The 25945-nt window shown below is 40.7% G+C and overlaps 1 protein-coding gene across 4 annotated transcripts in view; it reads left to right on the forward strand.

Moving 5' to 3' along the window:
- Positions 1 to 25945, forward strand: part of CCSER1 (coiled-coil serine rich protein 1) — a 1076341-nt gene that overhangs the window by 952704 nt on the left and 97692 nt on the right. For 2 of the 4 annotated variants that reach the window (XM_074950592.1, XM_074950594.1), the window contains one exon: positions 1135 to 1179. The exons of the other annotated variants lie outside the window; for them this stretch is intronic. In XM_074950592.1, coding sequence (XP_074806693.1) covers positions 1135 to 1160 — 26 coding nt within the window. In that variant the 3' untranslated portion in view covers positions 1161 to 1179. The remainder of the gene's footprint in view (positions 1 to 1134; positions 1180 to 25945) is intronic. 4 annotated transcript variants of the gene reach the window in all.

Below are 25945 nucleotides of genomic sequence, written 5' to 3' on the forward strand. Positions count from 1 at the left end.
CTTAAAAATCATAGAATGGATGGTTCTTCCCATGTAAATAAATACCCCCACACACCCCCCAAAATAAGCACTATGATCAAGATTTAACTTCTTGAGACTCTGCATGTGAGAAAAGTTAACTTGTGCATCTGAGTATCTACAAGAGCAGGCCTTAAAGCCATCAAAAGCCCACCCACGAATAAAGGCATTTCATGAAAACTCCTCCAAGCTTAATTCTGTCAAGAATAGATGGGCTTGTAGTGTGTATTTTAAAGATTAACAGATCTGGGGTCTGGCAAAAAGCGGGGAAAATTATTCATGACACTTACTGATTTGAAGTAAACTCTCCCCAAATCTAATGACAGAATGTCTCTCACAACTGCATGGTCTTTATTGTGTTCTGTTGTACAACCACAAATATGCAATAAGGATGCTTTAGGTGAGATCTTAAGACATAATAAAATTTCACCTAGGGCTTGTCTACACAGAGCAGGAATGCACACTATCGGGGTATGATTTCTAAAGTGCACTCATGTGTTACACACTAATTGGTCCACGTAGCCCCTACTGGCACAAATTAAAAGTTCTCTAGTGGGCTTCAGTTTAGAGCTGTTTGTTGAAGTCCACTAGGGAACTTTCAATTCATGCCAAAGGGGGCTACACAGGCCAGTTCGTGCACCAGTGGGCCTAGGATATCACCCCAGGTACTTATAGCTTAACATAAAATATTGGGCCAGATCCTTAGCTATAAACTAATCTAGCCCCAGGGACTTTCATTGCATTAGGATGGTTGACATCAGCTGAGGATCTAGCTCTTTGTTTCCACAGCCAATAGTGCATTAAAAAGGGGGAGAAAGTATAATGAAAGGTAGCATGGACTGAAACTTAACCTTTCATTATCAAAGTTATAAGTAATAGTTGCACTTAATCAAGAGATGAGGTTAACAAGGGTGTTTTTTGTACTCAAAGTTAGTGAATGGGGCAGGAAGTATGAGGTTATTTCGTTCCTTTTAATGTCCACAATGGTGCCAGTGCTAATTTTGTTTAGTGATTCATCTTTGTTTCATTTGCATTCTTACCATTTTCATTCCATTTTCTTTTTCTTTGTTTTTATTCCCTCATCCGTTATGTTCCATTGTGCATTCTTGGCTACAGTTCGTGTAATCATTACCACCGTCTGAAGGAAATCCCAGTCTCCAGGTATGGTGCTACGCTTATGTAAAAACTAGTACAGAGTTTCTCAAACTTTTTCATACTGTGGACTACATCTTCATAGAGATCATCTATTACAGCCCCCTCTTTTCCCATTAAAGATGGATTGACATCCCTGTGGTAACTAGAGTAATTGCTTACATGGAAAGGTGATATTAGGATACTATTTAATGTACGTTTAGCTTCTTTTAATTTACCACCTCAGGTAGAAACAAAGAGGAGAGGCAGCATCTTATGGCCAACTAGCTCTCCACAGACTGCTCATAGTTCATAGACCACAGTTTGGGAACCACTGGTGTCATTAATTTAATGAGTTGACACCTGCCTAATCTAGTCCGTAGAGCTAGTTGCTTTCATTTGAAGGAACCCCTTGAGTTGCATTGGTAGTTCAGTTTGCTATTGCTAATATTTCAGATTAGATGCTTAGTACTCAGCTGCACTGTTCTCCTTTCTAATGACAGACTGATGGATAAATAACTTTTGTTACTGTTCATTCTCATCCTTACTGTTCTATTTCTATATGTCTGAACTAACTTCCATAGATAAAGTTGCCATTTATAAATATCATTTACGTGACTTTATTCCTTTCAGTGATATGTCATACAGAGGATTGGTGCATGGCTAATAGACTCTTGCTTTAAAGATGTAATTATTTTGTTTGAAGATAGCTGAAGTTTGATTAAAGTGGGTCATTTGCTACATAGTGCAATGATAAACTTTGAGAAACAGTTTTTTATAACCCTCGAAAACATTGCCAGAAATAATTGGCTTTATGGCTTGGCTCGCCAGTGTACTTTGGGCCATCAGGCAAGAGAAAAGGTAAGTCCTTACAAAATATTTATTCTCTGTTAGAACATAGTATAAATTCTTTTAAAGTAACAAAGGTAATTTCATACACAGTGTTTATACGGACCATGAATGAAATGTTCTTATGCACTCTTTTTCACCTGGTGCAGTCCAGGAATAAACCCAGAACACTGTCCCTGGTGCCAGTATCTCAAGACATATACTTACTGACTTTCTTTCCTAAAACCTATTCTCAAAAGGATGAGGAGAGGCTCCTTACCTTGGATGTTAGACGGGCATTGGCTGTTTATGTGGACTGAACTAAGTCTTTTAGATCATCATCCCGGCTGTTCATGTCAGTTGCAGACAGGATGGAGGCCTACCAGTTTCAACACAGAAGATTTTGTCCTGCGTTTGTCTGTGCTATTACCAATGTAACCACCCTCCCTCTCCACAAGCAAGGTGGTAGCATATTCTACAAGATCTCAAGCAGCTTTTACAGCTTTTTTGGCTCAGGTGTCTACAACAGAGATTTGTAGAGCTGAAATTTGGTCACTGATATACACCTTTACTACTCGTTGTCCTATATGTCAGCATTCCAGAGATGATGCCAAGTTTGGGCAAGTAGTTTTTCAGTCATCGTTCAGACCCACCTCTGAATTGCCCTGCTTGTGAGTCACCTGAAGTGGAATAGACATGTGCAATCACTCTAAGAAAAAAACGTTCTTAACCTGTTGTGTAACTGTTGTTTGTTGAGATGTGTTGCACATGTCCATTCCATGACCCGTCCTCCTTCTCCTTTATATTAGTGTCTGGCTGGTAAGAGAACTAAGAAGGGCCTGGGGCAGCTCCACCCTTTATACCCTTGTGCAGGAGCACAAGATGGCTGAGGGTGCACTAAGAGAAAAATCTCCAACTCTGGTTCAGTGGGCATGTACACACCTGAAGTAGAAATGAAGTATGCAACACATCTCCAACAACAGCAGTTACACAACAAGTTTGGAACCATTTATTTCAATTCGGCAACTTTTCCATAGATTACATTAGTATTAATAGGCTGGTCCAGTTTGATTTCAGGTCTACTGCTGTAAACCTAGATAAACTCAATTTACTTAAAAGGAGTTACTCCAGATTTATAATGGTGTAAATGGGATCCAAATCTGACCCTGTCTAATTGCAGATTTGTAGCATACAAATTGCAAGGTACATTATTTAGAGATTTATCCTAACTAAACTTGGATTACTCCCTGTCATGTCGCAACTGTATAATTACATGACCTTCATGGATATTCCTTGCTCATTAGCAAAGCAGGTTCAAATTGGCTCTGTTATGCTAACGCAAATAGGATCATGGCTCGATTCTGGGAATGCATGTGACACTATTGCTCAGTTATGGTACCTCATATGAACCAAACTTTGAACATAAATAAATAAATTATACATTAAACACAAAATACAATTCTGTGGGTTTGTAGGTAAACTGTGCAAGAGCAAGGAGAGATGGAGAAATTCAAATGACTAGAGATTCAGTGTGGAATGGGTTGAGAAGCTGAGATGGTTATGTGTCTGATCTCACCACGGTGAATCTGAATCTCTCCATTGACAGCAGTGGGCCCTAAATTTTTTGTGCACATGTGGACAGGAAATTCTTAGGACCGTAGTTAGAGTATTTGCAGAGATTTGCCTGCCTGTTGAGAATTAGCAGGGAACTTATCTGTCAGTATCCTTGTACCCAAACTGATGAAGACAATGCCATATTGTATTGAGTGTTTTACTTCACAAAATAGAATACAACAGATCTTTATGTAACTGCTTTAAAAAAGACATCAGTTTGCCTGTAAATTCAAAGTGCTTCATATATTCATATATATAAATTCAAAGTGCTAAATACTTCAGTTCTCAGAGTCTCTAAATCACTTTTGAAACCAGGGCTGCTCCCTTTCTTGGTTATGAGGACATTGTGATCCCAGAAGTTACTTTTTGATTTGTTACCACAAGATCCATTTTATCCTTGGATAAAGCAGAACATTCCTCCAATGGTATTCATTTTACGTGCATATAAAGTTGAAGAATTTAGATGTTGAAAACCATGCATAAAGAGCAAGGATAAAATAATGAAGCAGGAAAGCAAGTTTAGGTTTATTAATGTAAGCCTAGATTTGGCTCATGGGAGAGGTTCTGCCTGCCTGCTGCATCACTCATTCTGAATGAAACAGACTAGGACAAAGGATGTTCCATTCTGGTTCAGCTGCAGCCTTTGTTAGCAACAGGTAAAGTCTGCAGTGTAAGACTTGTTGTTAGTGGGAGAGAAGTAGCAGGCTTTCTGTAAAGTCAATGAATATTGCACACATGTATCTGAGAGCAGGTTGTAATTCCAGTTTCTAAACTGATGCTGAACGTGGTTTGACACTGGTGTGCGTTGAACAGTTTTCAACACATGTTCAAAGGCAGCTGTTGTTGACCCCTGTTGTTAGAAATGAGTACATTATATAAAGCATCTTTATACTGGAAAATGTTATTGTGTTTAATTGCAACTGGAAACTCTCCATTTTGATGACTTTGTACTGATCACAACTTTGCAGTCATTGTAGACAAGGAAAATTTGCTTTCAGCTAGTCATGGTTAAACCCAGGTCCTAGCAGTGTGAGCCTACACTGACCACAGTCAGTATTGTGTCCTCCAAGTCAACTGTTTGCAATTGTGTTTAAACATAACATAATAAATCTTGTAGCGTAGACATGTCTGTAGTGTGTGCAAGGTGAACGGCAATACTTCCACAAACTTAACTGGGTACAGGATCGGGAACTGTGAATCTTTCCCATTTATATCATTTGTATTTAACTTTTTATTTCTTCTTTATTTTTGAAACCTTTTTTCCCTTGGTTAATATTTTTTTCACTTGAAGGTTTTCCAGATACCAGTTTTATGCATACATGCATGGAACCTTGAGTCAACAGACAGAGATTTTACGGATATAAATTTTCTTACTTTATTACTTCACCTTCTTATCCATATATAGTGGATCCTCAACTAGCGTAAGTCAATGTAGTTCCATTGATTACAATAACTGAGGATCCGATCGATTGCATTTTTATGCAACAGTATTTATTTTATCTCAAACAACCAAACCAATGTGACTGATCTTGACTGACAAATTTCATCCCATTCACTGTTTCTGGTTGAACTAAAACCAATGGAAAGTATGAATTTGTAGTGGAAACCGTTATACTACAATGGCACTCAGAAGCACTCTTCTATCCTTCTACATATAGCATCATTAAACATGATTAATGTTGATGTACTCGGAGATATAAGCCCTTATAGCAAAATTTTTTTTCATTACTAAAGCAGAATCCACTTTTTGGGCACACCCACTCAAATAGGACAAGTGCCAGAGAATAGATTCAATACGGTGCATTTCAGTAACTCTAAATAATAGATAAATGGTGTCTCTTGTCCATTTAAATGTCACTCTTGATCTCTTCTGCAAATCTAGCCATAGTTGCCTATAGGTGTTAATTAGTGTTTGTCAGATTATCTCCTGTATTGGGATGGATGGCAGTAAATCAATTACCCCTGTTTGTTTATTTCATTCTGCTTACCTTCACTATTGTGGTTCAATCAGTAGAAATTAGTAGTTTTTGAATATCTTATTGCTTTTACAATGCTAATTTTAAGCAGTTTATCAAATGAGTGAATTTCTTCCAGCTCAGTGTATTTGTACGAGCTTCTGATAATTAGAATAATCACTGTATTTCCATTTCCACTTGCATATGCTGTTTAAGAGGATTCTGCTCTATATTGAAGGATTAAATAGTCTGTTTTTCTGTTTTATTTCTCAGCTCATGTACAGTATAGCTTATGCACTGAAAATTAAAACTAGACTGGGTACACAGTACACATAAACTAAACTAGACTGGGTACACATTACTCAGTACATAAGACCCTACTTGAACTGTAAGATGATTGTCCCAAAAGTGAAGCTGAGTTGCAGACAAGCCATGGAAAATTGCAGAAAAGTAATAATGTATCTTATAATTTGCGGTAATAAGGTCCATAATTACTTTTCTGTGATTTTCCTGTGTTGGCCGTCCGGGGCTGAGAGCAGGGGTTCCCGCTGTCTGCTGCCCAGGGCTGAGAGTGGAAGGGCTCCTGCTGTAGAATTGCAGTGGAAAGCTAATATTGCAGTTTTTGAAATATCATGAATTAAGTAGGGCCTTATCAAGACAGAACAATAACAAGAAACACACTTATAATGAAACTATCTGTGTGTACCAGTGTTACTCCATTTATGATAGTAGGTTTCCTACAGTGAGAGCTGGCCATGCAAGATAATAGTTGAACTTGGATGATAACTCCGAGGGGTCTTAAAGTACCTCTAGTAAGACACAGCTATGTTCAGGACTTCAAATCCCACATGTCTCAGCAGTACATTTTCAGATTTTCAGGGATAATTAACATTTTAATATACAAAACTACTGTGGATGTCTGGTTTGTAAAATCAAGTCATTTTTTTAAAGAGAGAGAGAATGATTTGAATCGTGATCAACTTAGAATGAAACTGAGGAGGAAGGTTGGCGTCTTATTACCTATGCGTATGCTGGCACACCAGAATATTATTACCGTGCTGATATTGATAGTATGAGTGTTGTGGGGAATCACAGCTCAATATTGATTTGGGAAGCAGTCATGCCTCCCTGCTGTGCTCCTACCCATCTTGTTTTTGATGTTTCCTATGTTGTATTGAAATCAACCTGGTTTTATAGCTGCAGTTGTCAGTATAAATGCCTCTCTAGAGTAGAAGTGAATCATTTGTCTAAAATTGTCTGCTTCAGGATTGTCTTGATTCAAAGTCAGGATCCAAACCTCCTGGCTTTCTAGAGTGGCATTTCTCTAGTTTACGTTCTGTAGTTAGTTCAGATAGATGAACATTTAGTTCAGCAAAACCTGAACCTTGCTGATGACTTGTCCTGCCAAGCTTTCCTTTTTTCATAAAGATTTTCATGCATTTGTTTTCCTTAAACATAAAGTCACAGAAAGAGCAGATTGGGAAGTCTATACAGATACTCTTTACTTGATATAAGTAAGTAACAAGTAGGTGGGAAATTATAAAAAGACCTTTAACATTTCAGTGTAGTCAAATGTATTTGTCATTAATTATGAAAATATACAGAAAGTTACTGAACAATACAAGTCAGAGAGCATCATAACAGTGCGGTTAAGTTATCACTATTTAACAGCTTGCTGGTCTGTATGAATGAAGGTTGAAAAGGAGGAAATGTGAGAAATGAAGATGAGAGGATAGTCAAAGGAATTAGAGAGGAGAAAAAGGCAAAGGGAGAGGGGATACTAAGTCAAGACACAAACCCGTGTGGTGGTGATCTCCAATGAGATATGAACTTAATAGGGCTTTTATGATGTGAAAATTTCTTGTGCAGCATCTGAGAAACTAAGGCCTGGTTGTCCTGCACAACTTTCTCTCTCACCATAATATTTCACAAAACCCCATAGTTGCTCAATGGCTTACAGTCACAGTGCAAGAAGTCAACAGAGTAGGTCACCTAGTTAATCTGTAGAGACTTTACCCACTTGGCTTAACAAATTCTAGACTTTAAAAAGGCGATATTGAAAAGAATAAAATTATTCTAGTTTACGAAACTCTGTTACCTCAAGTCTGTTACAGCTGGAACTACATGTTTGCTAATGGAGCAGGAATTGAGTAGTTACTGTAAATGAAATCCCTAAATAACATCAATGAAGTACGAATAGCAAATCATCAGTGAGAAATTATGTAACTGGGTAACTAGTAAGCAATTGAATAAGGAGGACAAAAATGTACATAGACATAAATACCATTGAATCTTAACTGTGAGAGGTGTGCTTCAGCTTGGATCATGAAATTGTATTCAAGAGAAGAGACCATATAATGAATTTATTTTGCACAAGGAGAATTTGTAATGCTGCCAGAAGTTAGAGAAACAATATTAAAATTCAAAAAGATAAACAGGGAAATACAATGTACAAGTCTGTTGTTTTCGATAATTCTGGTCTTCCTGCTGTTAGTTTTGCTACAGGGCAACAGCTCCATTATTAATTAGGATCCAAAAATCACAGCAGAATCCAAAAGGAGTACATTTGGATTATGTATAGTGAATAAATGTCTGAGGGCACTGGATACAATACGAGGTGCTGAACATGAGCAAACAGGTGGTTCTGTTTGTGAATATGACCACTTGGTTGTCAAACTAGATTTCAAGTAATGTCCAACCTCCTCATGGGAAGTAAGAGCTGAAAAAAAGCCAGTAACACAGTGTGATGAGACAACATTATTTAGTACAGGAAACAGAGAAAGAAAGAGCTTTAACTCAGTCGGAAATTCAAATGGTAGATGCCCTGGAATCATATGCAAACAAGTAAAAAAACAAAAAGTAACCTGAAGTGAAATCCATGATAATGGAAGTTGTCACAAACCATCCTTTTCCCTCCTGTTACAAACCGCAAAGCAGGATAACTAGACAAATGAGCTCCTTATGCTGACCTCAGGAAAAGGAGACCCTGCCATTGAATAATCCCACAAATTAGGTTTACATAAAACAACTGACAATAATAATAATAATAGTTAATAATAATACTGCTATAGCACTGACCATTGGAGGATCTCATTGCATTTTATACATAATTTATTTCACACCCTTGTGAGTTAAATACTACTATTATCATCATCATCATCCCCATTTTATGGATAAAGAAGATAAAGCAAAGAGGGATGAACTGATTTTCTGCAAGGTAATACATGAAATATGTGTAAGAGCCAAATATAATATCCGTGTCATCTGAATCTCCCACATAAGCTCCTTAAAATAGGGTTTTAGTGGGACTTATGTGTTGGACTGCCCCATAGGGGGTGAATTTCACCCAGTGAGAAAATTGTTGATTGGGGGAAAAATAGGTACAGGTGTCACATTCTGGAGTGTGATCCAGACTTGCGAGAGGTTGTATCACTGCTTGCCCTGTAACCTTGGGCACCTCACAGTGCTTTGCTGTTGTAGCTCCCAACCTGTGCTGCTTGCAACCAATCTACAAGCATTCAGGTCACACCCTGAGTGTCTGTGTGCTAGAGAGCCCTGGTACAGCAGTTCTGACCCAGTGCTGTGTATAGTGCCATAGCTCCACTCTGGCTTCCACCAGCCATGGTTACTATTGACAGGGTGTCTCCAGTACACTCCCAGTCTCAGAACCTTGACTGAGGAGAGGGTCAGTTATCATCTTGCTGGAAAACTCTGAGTGACTGACCCTCTTCTCAGTCAAGGTTCCGGGACTGGGAGTGTGTTGGGTCACCCTGCAAGTAGTAACCAAGCCTGGTGGAAGCCAGAGAGGGGCTGTAGGCAGGCTGCTGGGATCAGAGATGCCTAACCAGGGCTGTCTAGCACACAAATACTCAGGGTGTGACCTGAATGCTGGTAGGTTGGTTGTGAGCAGTCCAGGTTGGGAGCTACAACAGCAAAGCATTGCGAGGCACCCAAGGTTATGGTCAGGTGACAGTACAACCTCTCATTGGTCTGGATTGCAACTCAGAATGTGACAACAGGATAGCCACTAGAAAAACAGATCACAAGAATTACAACTTCTCTTAGCCACATAAATGGTTTGAATGTTGAGTCCTCTGGGAAAACGTGCAAAAAATGTTTAAAATCTGTTAATCTTTTGCATTGCTTGTCCAAAAAAAGACAAGGGATGAAATCCTGGCCCCAATCAAGTGAATGACAAAAGTCCCATTGGTTTCAGTGGGATCAGGATGTCACCCAAGGTCTAAGGTGTATGACCAAGAATACTAGTTAACAATGCACTATTTATTTCTCATTGGGTGAAATTCTCCCTTGTGCAAAGGGCCAGTCTAAGGCTTATGTGCCACATAAAGCCCTCAATACAGGATTTATATTGGATTTAAATGATACACAAGACTTTTATTGGCCCTCTGTAGCAGGGTGAATTTCACCCATAGAGAATAAAATGTTACTTTGGTATGTGTGTATAAATTTAGAATAAAACTGTGCACAAACCCCACAAAGATATTTTGATTTGGAAAAAATTAGTCAAATGTAATCACAATTCAATTTGGCTGAGAAATCAAGATTAAAACATCAAATAAGATTTAAATTGGAATATAATCCCAACATGTCATAGTTTCATGTGACATCAGGATCTAACTTTATGGTTCAAACCAGCTGTGACTTTTGTATGCAGATTTTTAAGGCACCCTTTTAAGCTGGGGGGAAGAAAGTGCGTGAAGAGATATTAGTTTAACTTATAAGACTTACTGAACTGTACAAACGTACAGTAAAAACTGTAGGTTGACAGACAATTCTTAGAACATTCAGCAGTACAGATGGCCTTCAGCTAGTTATTTCAAATACTCAGCAACCTCTTTAAATATTCCATCAACCAAGTTCCTAAGAAAATGCATGCAGTTTTTAAAAGGGTCTTAAAAATCTCCAGTGACAAGGATTTTACAACCTCCCTTGGATGTCTATTCCACTGCTTAACTATCCTTAAGGTTAGAAAGTTTTTCCTAGTATCAAACCTAAATCTCCCTTGCTGTAAATTAAGCTGATTATGTCTTGTCCTAACTTCAGTGGACATGGAAAATGATTGATCACCACCCCCTCTGGATACCTCCTTTTCATCTGACAGCAAAGCTTTGATAACTACTCTTTGTTGGTAATTACTCTGTCTTTCAATCAATTATGCACCCACTTTACAGTAACTTCATCTAGGCCACACTTCTGTAGTTTGCTTATGAGAATGTCACGTGGGACTGTTTAAAAAAGCTTACTAAAGATACATCATGTCTACTGCTTCTCCCCCCCCCCCCGCCCTCCCCAACTAGGCCAGTAACCCTGTCGGAGAAGGAAGGTAGGTTGGTTTGGCATGATTTGTTCTTGACCATTCCACTTATTACCCTGTTATCTTATAGATGCTTACAAATTGATTGTTTAACGATTTGTTCCAGTATATTTCCAGATATTGAAGTTAGGCTGATCGGTCTATAAGTCCCCAGGTCTTCTTTGTTCCTCTTTTTAAAAAATAGGTACATTAGCCCTTTTCCAGTCCTCTGGGACCTAACTTATCTTACATAGGTTCTCAAAGATAATTGCTAACAGTTCCAAGATTGCTTCATGTGGTTCCTTAAGTACCTTAGTGTGAATTTCATTAGGTCCTGCCAACTTGAATACATCTAACTTATCTAAATATTCTTTAACCTCTTCTTTTCCAATTTTGGCTTGTGTTACTTCCCCTTTGTTGATGATATTAATTGTTAAGCAAGTGATCACAATCACTCTTTTTAGTGAAGACTCAAGCAAAATATGTAATAAACACTTCAGTCATCTTCATGTCATCAGTTATTAGCTCTCCTTCCCTGGTGGGTGGTAGACCTACACTTTCCTTCATCTTTCTCTTCCTCCAAATATATTTATAAAATAAACAGAATATTATTTATCTTCTTCCTGTCTTTTATATTCCTTGCTCATTTTCCTCCTTAGCCTTTCTAATTTTGTATCTACATCCTTGCACTATATTTTTTTGTACTCAGTTTTGTCCATGTTTCCTCTTTTTGCAGGATTCCTTTTAGATTTTTCAGGTCATGAAAGAGTGCTCCTGATGGAGCCTTATTGGCCTTTTTTTATTCTTTCTATCTTTCCTTCACATCGAGGTAGTTTGCTGTTGTGTCTTTAATGTTGTCTCTGGGAAACTGAGTTTGCTGAGTGTGCTCTTATGAGCTCCTTTGTTCTTATTCTGCTGCTCTCACTCCTTCCTTTCCTTAGCATCATGAAATCTATCATTTCATGATCACTTTCATCCAAATTGCCTTCTGTTGTCACATTCACAAACAATTCCTCCTTATTAGTCAGAATCAAATCTAAATGTCTGCCCCTCTGGTTACTTCCTCCACGTTCAGAAACAAGAAGTTGTCCCCAGTACATTCCAAGAACAATGGAGCATGTTGCTCCATTGCCCAAGGAGCAGGCCCAGAATGGAATTGTGACTTTCCCTGCTCCCCTTTTACTCTTGAGGGGGAAGTAATTTAAAGCTCTAGAAAGGGTGCAACTTGTTTCCGATCTCATGCCAGCCCAGCTCTGCAGGATGGCACAATAGAGGGGCAGAGCCATGGCTTGAGGCACAAGAGTATCAGGATCTTGGAAGGTCTTAAATAGCTTCACAGGCTGTTGGGAAAGATTTTTATACCCCAGTGCAGCCATGTAGGGGAAAAGATGATCCTAGCCATGAGTAAATGAATGTGACTTGCACTGTATCCTGGATATCAATAGATCAGAGCTATTTTTGACTGACTGGATAAGGAGGAGGTTCCAGATCTGTAGGCCGCTTGCAAATAACTCTGTCACCAGCAACTTCCTCTTTTCAGTTAAAGGCTGATTATCTCGATCACCTCTGCTGATTATATCTATAGCAGTATGGTGCAAAACAATCATTTGGAAATTCTTTAGAACTGAAATTTTTTTTTTTTACATGCAGACACTGACTCCATTTGGCTTGCTCACTACTGCAGTGTACTTTAAATGTGCCATGTGGGTTTTTCATTCTTAGAATATTAAAATCAATGCATTTGCCTACTGCATTAATTGTACTTGGCATCGAGCAATTTTTGTATTAAAGAGTTTCATTCATATTTGGGTAACTAAACACTAAATGATTGGGAATTAAATCTATTCTCTTCACCTATGCTTGGAGTTTCCTTTAATTTCCATAGGTACCTCAGCTGATTTTGGTTTCATTTTCCCAGACTTTATTGCCTGTTTAAAGCTCTGTCAACTTCGATGGAGTGAAAGTAGAACTTTACAACTCCCTGAGCATTTGCAGCACTTTGAAGTGAGAGGTGGTGCATTAGGTTAATATACTAAACCTTCTACCCCTCAAGAACTGAGTTTCAAGTGAATTGAGTCTGATAGTCTCATCCTTGTTCTAGTGGATGTTTATCCATATCACAAAACTACTGTACGAGTTGGCACAGTTTGTAGCCTCTCTTCATGTAAGGACCAGGACAGAAAAAGTAGAAGTTTCGTAGAGCAAGGTTTAAATGTTTTGCAATACTTTTTGGGGGAAACTTCACCCAAATTAAGCCAAGCTTTAATCAATACTAATAGACACTTTCATTCGTATCAAATCACAACTAAATGAACACAACAAAAATCCATTGTGTGCTGGGCAATAAAGTATTTCCAGTACAGAAATTCTGTAGCAATATGAAGTTGTTTATTGGTCTATAATTAGGCAGCAATCAGTCAGCACTTGACATTTTACCACATGAACTGGGTGTAGTGCATAAGTATCAACTTTTAAGTGGTTCATCAAAAATCTCCCATTAAGCTTCCAGTAAAAAAAAAAAATTCTGTCTGTTATTGTGATCGTGATCAACATTACTTTAATTATTACTCAGGAAACTGAATTTTCAGCTCATTTTATCCAGTCATACACATTCCCTGTATCCATTATAAGAGTTGTTGCCTATCACATGATACTAAAGTAAATATTTCTATATCACAGAGATTTCTTCTCCACCCTTGTATGAATCGATAATGTTATTCAGTTATAAACATTGTTTGTCTTCAATCAGTTATAAAGAAAAATAAGATGCATTTTTATATTTAGCTATACCAATGAAACAAAGAAAAATTAGGCTAGTCTGTTTTGTGTACCAGGCACTACTTAGTTTTTTTACATGATCCAATCATGACTCTATTTATCAGTCATTATGATTCTCGCATACTTGCAATGTATAACTCAAGCCAAGAACACCAAAGTACTGTACATAAATTGTAGCTCAGGTAGTTGAGAGAGCCAATTTAAATAAATTCAGATTAATATTGCGTTCATAATATAAACAGAGGAAAACAATTTCACATTAAAAGGATATAGCAGACAAAGGCTTTAAGCCCAAAGATCATATGGTAATAGTTCTTACCTCCCTAAAGACCGTAAGCCATGATTCAGAATGTAGGGCACTTGAAGGAATCTCAGGTAAGAGGGACAGAGAGGATACAATACCATGCTGACGTTATGGTTTGTTCAACTGAACATTGGACTGTGAGCCAGGAATTCCTTAGTTTTAATTTTGGCTCTGATGCTAACACATTCTGATGCCCTGGCCAACTCTCTGCTTCAGTTCTCCAGTCTGTAAAATAGTGATCATAATATTTACCTCGCCTAGTGGGATATTATGAAGATTAATTAGTTATGTTTGTAAAGCACTTTGAAGATTAATGGGGCTATGCAGTATATGTGTTAAGTATTATTATTGTACCTTGAAAGGGAAATGTTAAATGTAATTTTGTGATTTAGTTGACAGTTGGTTCCTTAGGAAGGATTGGTATTTTCTCTGCAAAGGATACCCCTTCCTATTGTCTTTACTTAACCTTAAGAGCTACGTGTGCAATGGCATTCCTCCCATGTAAGAGAGGCTGGATGGCACTCTTAAATACAATTTGTAGATGTCCCACAGTGAGGGTTGCTTTGCCTCTACCTTTATCAACTTCTGTTAGACCAGGAAATGAGAGCAGACTTGAGAAGCAAACTTGAATCTAGTGCAGAATTAACCCAGCATGTTTGTTCAAAACATTTGGTCACAAGTAAAAAACGAAGATGTTACAACTGTGTTGTTCAAAGATGAACAATGAATGGAGGCTAGTGTATTGCACAGCCAAGTGGCATCACTATTTATTAACAATTTCTTAAATCTTACTACTTCTTTCTATATCCTTTATCTATAAACAAATTTTAAGTTATGCTCCTTTTCTAAAAGGGTATTGGAGGTAACCAATTACTGTCTGCTAAATGTTACTTTGAGAGATGGGCCTAATGTAATCTCCAAACTGAACTCCCTTGAATTTCTGGGCTGGCGACCTTCAGATTAGAATCCCCAGATCTGGATCTGCCCTGAGGGCTTTGGTCCTGATTCAGATTCCTTAAAAACGGAGGCTTGTTTTCCAGTTCTGACTCATCAGAAATCTCGACAGTTGTTTTCATAAGATTTCTCCCCAAATGGAGGAAATCTTACGAGGTCACCTAATTTTGGAGATTTCTATGATAACTCATGCAAATAGCTCCGGGGATTTAAGTGTTAACTAATCCTTACTCAACTCCTACCTTAAATTTAAACCTTATTCTAATCTGACCCCCTGCCACCTTCTCCTGTCTCTAGTTAATTTGTAAAAATAAGGTTTGTGATATAAAAAATAGAGTTCATCATTGAATTTAATGGAAGCAGGAGCCAGAGACCAGAGGTAGACTGTATAAACAGGGTGAGGAACTAACAACCAGGCAAAAATGCCACTAGAGTAGCATACCATTCTGAATATTGTCTTAGTGAAAATTGGTCTTTTCTAAACTCCCTAGGCACATTGTATATTCAATATTTTAATGTAGCTTTGTCCTTTGAGCTGGCACAGTATCATTGTCCCCAACCGTCTAACTGGTCTGTCAAATAAACCTGAGAAATCTGTTCCCTGAATACTCCACTTAACTTGCCTCAGTTTCCTTAACTTTTCTTCAGTAACTGCAGTCTGCTTAGACAGCTATAACGTCATTTTTGCCCACTAATTTCGTTGGCATAGCCATCGACTGTAGTTCTCTCTGTTGTCCTTGTGGTTACATCTGTAGCCTTAATATAGAATTTCCTGGGGGTTGCTTTCCTCTTGTCATCTTTGAGTTTCTACACATTCTGTAGATTTCAGTATCAGAGCTACATTGCCATTTAGAATAGACTTTTTCCCCCCACCCCTGCCCATCTTCTAGCATTTTGTACCTAGTAATGGGGAAAAAACAGCTTGAGAATTGATTTTAAATCTTCTTCCATTTCTGTTCTCCTGTTTCAAGGAATTTGCACTAGAAATGGGCTCCACCAGAAACCCAAATCTGAACATTCACTGAATTTGGGGAAGGGGAGAATCTGAAATCTGGACCCAAACTCAGATTCAGATTTTGTGGTTTAGACCCAATCCTACTTCAGATCCTTCACTGGATTTGTGCAGCCAAAAAGGCACAGGGTCAGAATCAAGTAAATATGTTCATTTGAGATATTTGTGGAAAATGTAACACTTAGATAGATATCTTCTGTTGACTTATTCATGCACTTCCATTTAACCAATAATGGTAGTTAGTCTCTCTCACTTTTTGAGGAGACTGAGACTCCTGCTTCCCTATATTTTGCCATTTAAAAAAAATCAGAATATACAAACTATTGGGTTTGTGTCCTTTGTTCTTCTTTGATTTAAACAAATATTTAACATCCTATAGAAGTCACAATTCCCAAACAAATTGGAAACACTGCAAAATGGCTGGGCAGGCCTACTTATAAAATCTCCTGTGTGGAGGCAGCAGCTGCTTCTTGAAAAACGCCCTGTTTTTGGTAGGGCCCTACCAAATTTATGGCCATGCAAAAACGCATCACAGACCATGAAATATGGTTCCCGCTCCCCCGTGAATTTGGGCCTTTTCTGTGCTTTTACCCTCTATTGTACAGATTTCACAGGGGAGACCAGCGTTTCTCAAATTGGGGGTCCTGCCCCAAAAGGGAGTTGTGGGGTGGTCACAAGGGTATTTTAGGGGGGTCGTGGTATTGCCACCCTTACTGCTGCGCTGCCTTCAGAGCTGGGCGGCCAGAGAGTGGCAGCTGTTGGCTGGGCACCCAGTTCTGAAGGTAGCGCCCCGCCCGCAGCAGTGCAGAAGTAAGGATGGCGATACCGTACCATGCGACCCTTACTTCTGCGCTTCTGCCTTCAGAGCTGGGCGGCCGGAGAGTGGTGGCGGCTGACTGAGGGCCCAGCTCTGCGGGCAGCAGCACAGAAGTAAAGGTGGCAATACCATACCGTGCCATCCTTCCTTCTGCGCTGCTGCTGGCGACAGCTCTGCCTTCAGAGCTGGGATCCTGGCCAACAGCCACTGCTCTCTAGCTGCCCAATGCTGAGGGCAGCGCCGCCGCCAGCAGAAGTGCAAAAGGAAGGGTAGCAGTACCGCAATTCCCCCCTACAATAACCTTGCGACCCCGCCCCCCACAAGTCCTTTTTGGGTCAGGACCCCTACAATTACAACACTGTGAAATTTCAGATTTAAATAGCTGAAATCATTAAATTTATGATTTTTAAAATCCTATGACCATGAAATTGACCAAAATGGACCGTGAATTTGGTAGGGCCCAAGATATAGCACTGTCTCCTCGATAGACACCATCTACCAGGGTTCTCGCTCCTGAATCTTTGAGCCTTAGCGCAAGATGAGCAAAACACCTGCAGCAGTTAAAGAATTATGACCCCTTCAGCAGTGGGATAGTGTGTAATAAGCCAGTGCCTCTCTGAATATTCTGGTTATTTTCCTCCAGACCGCAACTGATGAAGGAGCTTCTTGTTTGCTGCGCTTCTGCATCACTCCACATCACCCCAGCCCTTGTAACGGTATCATTTTACTTTGTATTTCCCTCCTTTCCGTTGGTTAAGTATTTCAGCTTGTTTGTGTGTTTAAGCTTTTCAGCTTTGTGATTTTTGGAGTGAGTGTGCTCAACCATTCTGTAGTTTTTCTGAAAGTCTTTCTATAAATAATAGAAAGTCACCCTCTATTTACTGTATGTACACTGCAAGATAACAAGAGTACAAAAGTAAACTCTTGTGTCACCATCATATACTCCAGAAAGCACCGCATGAAACTATTTCAGATGAACAGAGGTTTTTTCTAAAGCAGATTCCTAATGGACATTACACAAACATCCTTTAGTCTCCATTTCACAGAGTTAAAGGTCTGTGCCAGTGTTGTCAAATGATATAGAGCAGAACTATACTGTTGAGTACTGCTGAGAAACAGAACTGTAAAACCATATTTTCAGTCTACTTTGAGGCACTGAAGCTCCACATAGATATTAGACTGGCTCATTATTGGCAAACGTATTGCGATTCCCTGAGTCTGACGGGCCATACTCTTTAAGTTATAGGTTTGGAAGAACTTAGTCTATTTTTGAAGTACAATAAAAAAAATAAACTATGTCCAGCATGTTTAATTGTCAGACAATCAATGTGATTGAATCAAATCTTAGGATGCAGATTTTTTTTCTTTGCTTTTCTTCCCCCAGTAAGATGGCAACAGGGATAAAGTAGGGATAAATGTCATCTGAATCAACCAAAATCAGGAGGACCCAAACTTCTGGTATTTTTTGAGGGGAGGAAAAATATCATGCACATGTTCTGTTGTGAAACCTCCCCTATTGTCCGGAAACTTCTTGACTTCAATGGAGCTACTGTAATTTACATCCCCTGAGAATATGGTATGACTACCACAGCTCCTTAACTGGCCAAACCGGGCAATCTGGGTCCCATACTTGGATCAGCAGATTTTGAGCTCTGTAGTTTAACTCCAGATGAAGTTAGGCTCCAAAAGGTTGGAATCAAGATCCTGGAAAACAGGAGAGGTTTCCTTTTCCAAAAGAACATTAATTAACATTAATTTAAAATGAATGATTAAAATGAAATGTAATTAATTAATTGAAAATAATCTTTTAACTATTTTCCTTTGATTACTCCAGTGGTAAAACTAGTATTTGTAGTACCTCTTAAGTTTCATTCCTTTTATCTCTGCATGGAACGAGGGTTAATACGGACATTATAAAGATATGGAATATGAACAGCTTTATAATATAAAAGCCTCATGCTATGGTAGGCAGATTATCTAGGGACTCATGAGAAGAGAGATATAAAGAAAAACCCTGAGACAAAACCCTGGAAGCTGGGGAACAAGCTTGTTGCTATACAGCTTAAGAGACTTTGTTAAAGAGACAAGGTGGGTGAGCTAATATCTTTTATTGGACCAACTTCTGTTGGCGAGAGAGACAAGCTTTCAAGCCACACAGAGCTGCTTCTTCAAGTCTGGGAGAGATTCTCTGAGTGTTACAGCAAAATGCAAGGGGGACCAGATTGTTTGGCATAGGTAGTTTGCACATACTGTAAGAGCCCATACAAGGTAATGTGGCCCGTTAACACGTCTGTGGTCATAGGACAAAAAGAGGGGATTAGTGGGTTACAGATTGTTGTAATAAGCCATTAATCCCGGGTCTCTGTTCAGTTAGTTAAAGACTATTTATTTGCCATTTCACCATCATTTGGTTCTGCTTATTTCTCTGGATGATGCAGCAGAAAGCCCCAGTCCTGAATCCTGGGAGGCTGGGCCCAGGCAGAGAAATTCTATATGCTGATGTGCCAGTGCCCCAAAATGAGAGGCTCCCCCTCCTTTCCTCTCCACTGACGCAAACATACCCACATTTTACCTATGGACATAGTAAATCTGCAGAGGTGAGTCCTCTTTTGAAGCCCTATCTGTCGGTGCATGCCTCGCCTCCTGTAGACTTTGCACACCAACTCAGTTTAAATTTTTGCTGCTCATTCAAAAAACTGGGAAATTTACAAACAAAACAGTTTTTAATAAGATTGAAAGTTCATAGATTCTTAGATTCTAAGAATGATTCATTAATTCATAGATTTTAAGGCCAGAAGGGATATTATGATCTTTTTGTCTGACTTCTTGCATAGTGTAGACTATAGAACCTTACCCTGTAATTTCTTCATCAAGCCCCCATAACTTTTTTGGAGCTATAGCATGACTTTTATACATTCAGTTTTGATTTAAAGAGTTTGAGTGATGGTGAATCCACCACATCCCTCGATATGTTGTTCCATTCATTAGTTACATTCACTATTTAAATTATTTCTAGTCTGAATTTATCTAGCTTCAACTTCTGGCATTTGGATCTCATACCTTTTCACTAGATTAAAAAGTAATGTACTATCGGAAATGTCTTTCTCTTATTGGTATCTGTAGACCATAATCAAGTCACCTTTTAACCATCTGTTGGATAATTAAATAAATTGAACTGAAGTCTCTCACTATAAGGCATGTTTTCCAGATCTCGAGTCATTCTTGTAGTACTTTTCAAAACCTTTTCCCAATTGTTACCATTCTTTCTGAACTGTGGATGCCTTAACTGGACACACTATTCCAGTAACGGTCTCACCAAGCCATACACACAAATAATACCCCTCCATACTCCTGTTTGATATTCCTCCACTTATGCCTCCAAATTGTGGTGTTAATGAGAAATGAAGGATTATATGGCAGTGGGGGAACTGGCAGGATCTCTTATCTATTCTTTTCCAAGCTTCATTTATGGCGTTAGAATTATTGGAAGGAAATATGATATTGGTTGAGGAGGTAGTTGGGCTCCATTTAAATACACTTTCAACCCTCTCTCTTTTATAACAAAGATTTTTGTTTATGAATATAGCTTAATTCACCACTGGGGGCTTAGGCTTTGCAGTAAGCAAAACTTGTTTTATTTCTTCATAACCCTATAATCTGTCTTTCACTAGTGTTATGCTTTGGTGGTTTCATAGAATCATAGAATCATAGAATATCAGGGTTGGAAGGGACCCCAGAAGGTCATCTAGTCCAACCCCCTGCTCGAAGCAGGACCAATTCCCAGTTAAATCATCCCAGCCAGGGCTTTGTCAAGCCTGACCTTAAAAACCTCTAAGGAAGGAGATTCTACCACCTCCCTAGGTAACGCATTCCAGTGTTTCACCACCCTCTTAGTGAAAAAGTTTTTCCTAATATCCAATCTAAACCTCCCCCATTGCAACTTGAGACCATTACTCCTCGTTCTGTCATCTGCTACCATTGAGAACAGTCTAGAGCCATCCTCTTTGGAACCCCCTTTCAGGTAGTTGAAAGCAGCTATCAAATCCCCCCTCATTCTTCTCTTCTGCAGACTAAACAATCCCAGCTCCCTCAGCCTCTCTTCATAAGTCATGTGCTCTAGACCCCTAATCATTTTTGTTGCCCTTCGCTGGACTCTCTCCAATTTATCCACATCCTTCTTGTAGTGTGGGGCCCAAAACTGGACACAGTACTCCAGATGAGGCCTCACCAGTGTCGAATAGAGGGGAACGATCACATCCCTCGATCTGCTCGCTATGCCCCTACTTATACATCCCAAAATGCCATTGGCCTTCTTGGCAACAAGGGCACACTGTTGACTCATATCCAGCTTCTCGTCCACTGTCACCCCTAGGTCCTTTTCTGCAGAACTGCTGCCTAGCCATTCGGTCCCTAGTCTGTAGCGGTGCATTGGATTCTTCCATCCTAAGTGCAGGACCCTGCACTTATCCTTATTGAACCTCATCAGATTTCTTTTGGCCCAATCCTCCAATTTGTCTAGGTCCTTCTGTATCCTATCCCTCCCCTCCAGCGTATCTACCACTCCTCCCAGTTTAGTATCATCTGCAAATTTGCTGAGAGTGCAATCCACACCATCCTCCAGATCATTTATGAAGATATTGAACAAAACCGGCCCCAGGACCGACCCCTGGGGCACTCCACTTGACACCGGCTGCCAACTAGACATGGAGCCATTGATCACTACCCGTTGAGCCCGACAATCTAGCCAGCTTTCTACCCACCTTATAGTGCATTCATCTAGCCCATACTTCTTTAACTTGCTGACAAGTATACTGTGGGAGACCGTGTCAAAAGCTTTGCTAAAGTCAAGAAACAATACATCCACTGCTTTCCCTTCATCCACAGAACCAGTAATCTCATCATAAAAGGCGATTAGATTAGTCAGGCATGACCTTCCCTTGGTGAATCCATGCTGACTGTTCCTGATCACTTTCCTCTCGTGTAAGTGCTTCAGGATTGATTCTTTGAGGACCTGCTCCATGATTTTTCCAGGGACTGAGGTGAGGCTGACTGGCCTGTAGTTCCCAGGATCCTCCTTCTTCCCTTTTTTAAAGATTGGCACTACATTAGCCTTTTTCCAGTCATCCGGGACTTCCCCCGTTCGCCACGAGTTTTCAAAGATAATGGCCAAGGGCTCTGCAATCACAGCCGCCAATTCCTTCAGCACTCTCGGATGCAACTCGTCCGGCCCCATGGACTTGTGCACGTCCAGCTTTTCTAAATAGTCCCTAACCACCTCTATCTCCACAGAGGGCTGGCCATCTCTTCCCCATTCTGTGATGCCCAGCGCAGCAGTCTGGGAGCTGACCTTGTTAGTGAAAACAGAGGCAAAAAAAGCATTGAGTACATTAGCTTTTTCCACATCCTCTGTCACTAGGTTGCCTCCCTCATTCAGTAAGGGGCCCACACTTTCCTTGGCTTTCTTCTTGTTGCCAACATACCTGAAGAAACCCTTCTTGTTACTCTTGACATCTCTTGCTAGCTGCAGCTCCAGGTGCGATTTGGCCCTCCTGATATCTTTCCTACATGCCCGAGCAATATTTTTATACTCTTCCCTGGTCATGTGTCCAACCTTCCACTTCTTGTAAGCTTCTTTTTTATGTTTAAGATCCGCTAGGATTTCACCATTAAGCCAAGCTGGTCGCTTGCCATGTTTACTATTCTTTCGACTCATCGGGATGGTTTGTCCCTGTAACCTCAACAGGGATTCCTTGAAATACAGCCAGCTCTCCTGGACTCCCTTCCCCTTCATGTTAGTCCCCCAGGGGATCCTGGCCATCTGTTCCCTGAGGGAGTCGAAGTCTGCTTTCCTGAAGTCCAGGGTCCGTATCCTGCTGCTTACCTTTCTTCCCTGCGTCAGGATCCTGAACTCAACCAACTCATGGTCACTGCCTCCCAGATTCCCATCCACTTTTGCTTCCCCCACTAATTCTACCCGGTTTGTGAGCAGCAGATCAAGAAAAGCGCCCCCCCTAGTTGGCTCCCCTAGCACTTGCGCCAGGAAATTGTCCCCTACGCTTTCCAAAAACTTCCTGGATTGTCTATGCACCGCTGTATTGCTCTCCCAGCAGATATCAGGAAAATTAAAGTCACCCATGAGAATCAGGGCATGCGATCTAGTAGCTTCCGTGAGTTGCCGGAAGAAAGCCTCATCCACCTCATCCCCCTGGTCCGGTGGTCTATAGCAGACTCCCACCACTACATCACTCTTGTTGCACACACTTCTAAACTTAATCCAGAGACACTCAGGTTTTTCCACAGTTTCGTACCGGAGCTCTGAGCAGTCATACTGCTCCCTTACATACAGTGCTACTCCCCCACCTTTTCTGCCCTGCCTGTCCTTCCTGAACAGTTTATAACCATCCATGACTGTACTCCAGTCATGTGAGTTATCCCACCAAGTCTCTGTTATTCCAATCACGTCATAGTTCCTTGACATCACCAGGACCTCCAGTTCTCCCTGCTTGTTTCCAAGGCTTTGTGCATTTGTATATAAGCACTTGAGATAACCTGTTGATCGCCCCTCATTCCCAGTATGAGGCAGGAGCCCTCCCCTCACAGACGTTCCTGCCTGTGCTTCCTCCCGGTATCCCGCTTTCCCACTTACCTCAGGGCTTTGGTCTCCTTCCCCCAGTGAACCTAGTCTAAAGCCCTCCTCACTAGGTTAGCCAGCCTGCTGGCAAAGATGCTCTTCCCTCTCTTCGTAAGATGGAGCCCGTCTCTGCCCAGCACTCCTCCTTCATGGAACACCATCCCATGGTCAAAGAATCCAAAGCCTTCTCTCCGACACCACCTGCGTAGCCATTCGTTGACTTCCACGATTCGATGGTCCCTACCCAGGCCTTTTCCTTCCACGGGGAGGATGGACGAGAACACCACTTGCGCCTCCAACTCCTTTATCCTTCTTCCCAGAGCCACGTAGTCCGCAGTGATCCGCTCAAGGTCATTCTTGGCAGTATCATTGGTGCCCACGTGGAGAAGCAGGAAGGGGTAGCGATCCGAGGGCTTGATGAGTCTCGGCAGTCTCTCCGTCACATCGCGAATCTTAGCCCCTGGCAAGCAGCAGACTTCTCGGTTTTCCCGGTCAGGGCGGCAGATAGATGACTCAGTCCCCCGGAGGAGAGAGTCCCCGACCACCACCACCCGCCTTCTCCTCTTGGGAGTGGTGGTCGTGGTACCCCCAACCTCAGGACATCGCATTTCATGCCTTCCAACCAGTGGAGTCTCCTTCTGCTTTCTCCCCCCAGACATATCATCTGGTCCACTCTCCGCAATGGTACCTGTGGAGAGAACATGAAAGCGGTTGGTTACCTGTGTCTGTGTTACTGGAACCCGGACATTCCGCTTACCTCTTCTGGAGGTCACATGTTGCCAAGCTTCTTCACTGGCCTCTTGGCTCCTCTGTGCAACCTGCTCTATATCTTTAGAGCTTTGTGCCCCTAGAAGCCTATCCTGTGTTTTGTCCAGAAAATCCTCAGTTTCTCATATGCAACGCAGGGTTGTTATCTGTTGTTCCAGACCTTCAATCTTCTCTTCCAATATGGAGACCAGCTTGCACTTTGTACAGACAAAGCCGCTTCTGTCCTGTGGAAGAAAGACAAACATGGCACATCCAGTGCAGGTCACAACAGCTGAACCCCCCCCTTCCATATCACCTACCTACTATGAGCTTCCTCAGAGACGTTTGCAAGATGTAAGCCTCACTGGGCTCACTCCAGGAGAACTCCCAGGCAAACTCCTGCTGTGAGCTGCACTGCTGTCCCCGCCGCTCAGCTGGTTCGCTGCCGCTCAGCTGGTTCGGGAGGCTCTGGCTATTTTTCCTGATAAGTAAACATTTAATAATATTTGGGTTGAAAGTGTTGGGTCCTAGACATGAATTCTTAAACAATTTGCAGACTTTGTCCTCTTTGAGCTTCTTGATGAAAAGGTTGCTCTCACTACTTCAAGCTGGTCTACTGCCTTGAGAGCTAAACACAGCCTGAAAACAAAGTCACTGCTTTCAATATTTCCCAGAAAGACATTTGTTACTGTTGTCAGTATTATTTCATGCTGCTGTCCCTTCCAGACTAAATAATGCTGGATCTTGTATTGATCTAACGCTACAGTTCATGTGCTGCTGGTGCACAAAGAGATGGCTTTGCAGAGTAAAGTGTTTTTAATGCAGTTACTCTAAACCACTCTTTCATTTCACAATAGATTTAAATGTAAGGTTAAATTTATCGCACTGCCCGAACAGGTGGTCCAGTTCATAAGCCCTCTGCATAGTCATGAGGAAGACAAAACAGACCAACTAAGAGATTACAGTCACACTATGGTACGTGCACTGAGTGCTTAGGAGGTGTTCTCATAAAAGTTTGTGCCCCAGTACAGCAAAAGAAGGTGGTGAGTTGTGGAGACTGGGGAAGTTTGTTACACATATGAAATTCCTCTCAGGAAGACTGTTGTCAGTGTTTCCATCACTTACCATTAGCCCCAGAACAGTTTTTCTTCCCACTCCAAATGTTTGCTCTGTTTCTGATGGAATTACGTTGCTCTTACATTCCAACCTAATTCATGCTTTCTTTATTCTCTGTATCCTAACTTCTGAAAGAGAATATATCATATATGCAGCAGCCTCTTGTTAAATCTTAATGAGAAGCAAAACTGGCTTGAATTAACCAGGTCTGACCATATCAATATTTTAGCAATGTAATTTTTGAGTATATGTAAAAAAGAGACCTGTAATTCTGAGGAACATCTATTGTTTTGTAAGGTGAAAAAAATCTTATCATAACATTTAACACCCTTCAGGGCTTTCTAAATTTGAGCTTTCTCTTGGTTAGGTTTGCACCTAGAATTAGCTTTGTTTTTGTATCTCTTCCACCTCAATCCTTTATGGAAAAGTCCTGTAGAATTTTTACTAGGGAAGAAACCAGAAGGATTCTCTAGAATTCTTGGGCCAGATGGTGACTCTTGCTGTGAGTCTGTACAGGGGAGTAAGAAGCCATAAAGTGTTCTCTTACTCCCCTGAGCTTGCCACTCATATAATGGGTAGGAGCATGGAAGGAAAGGAGCCTCTGCTGGCCCACTGATCCCAATGTCACAGGTATGCAGAGAGTAGGGAGTTGGTGGAGCTCTGAGTCTACCCCTGCCCCCTCGCCAGGGGGGCGGGAATTATTTATGACAGATCGGAGCTGGTGCA

Source organism: Natator depressus, chromosome 4, assembly GCF_965152275.1.
Source record: "Natator depressus isolate rNatDep1 chromosome 4, rNatDep2.hap1, whole genome shotgun sequence".
NCBI classification, from domain to species: Eukaryota; Metazoa; Chordata; order Testudines; family Cheloniidae; genus Natator; species Natator depressus.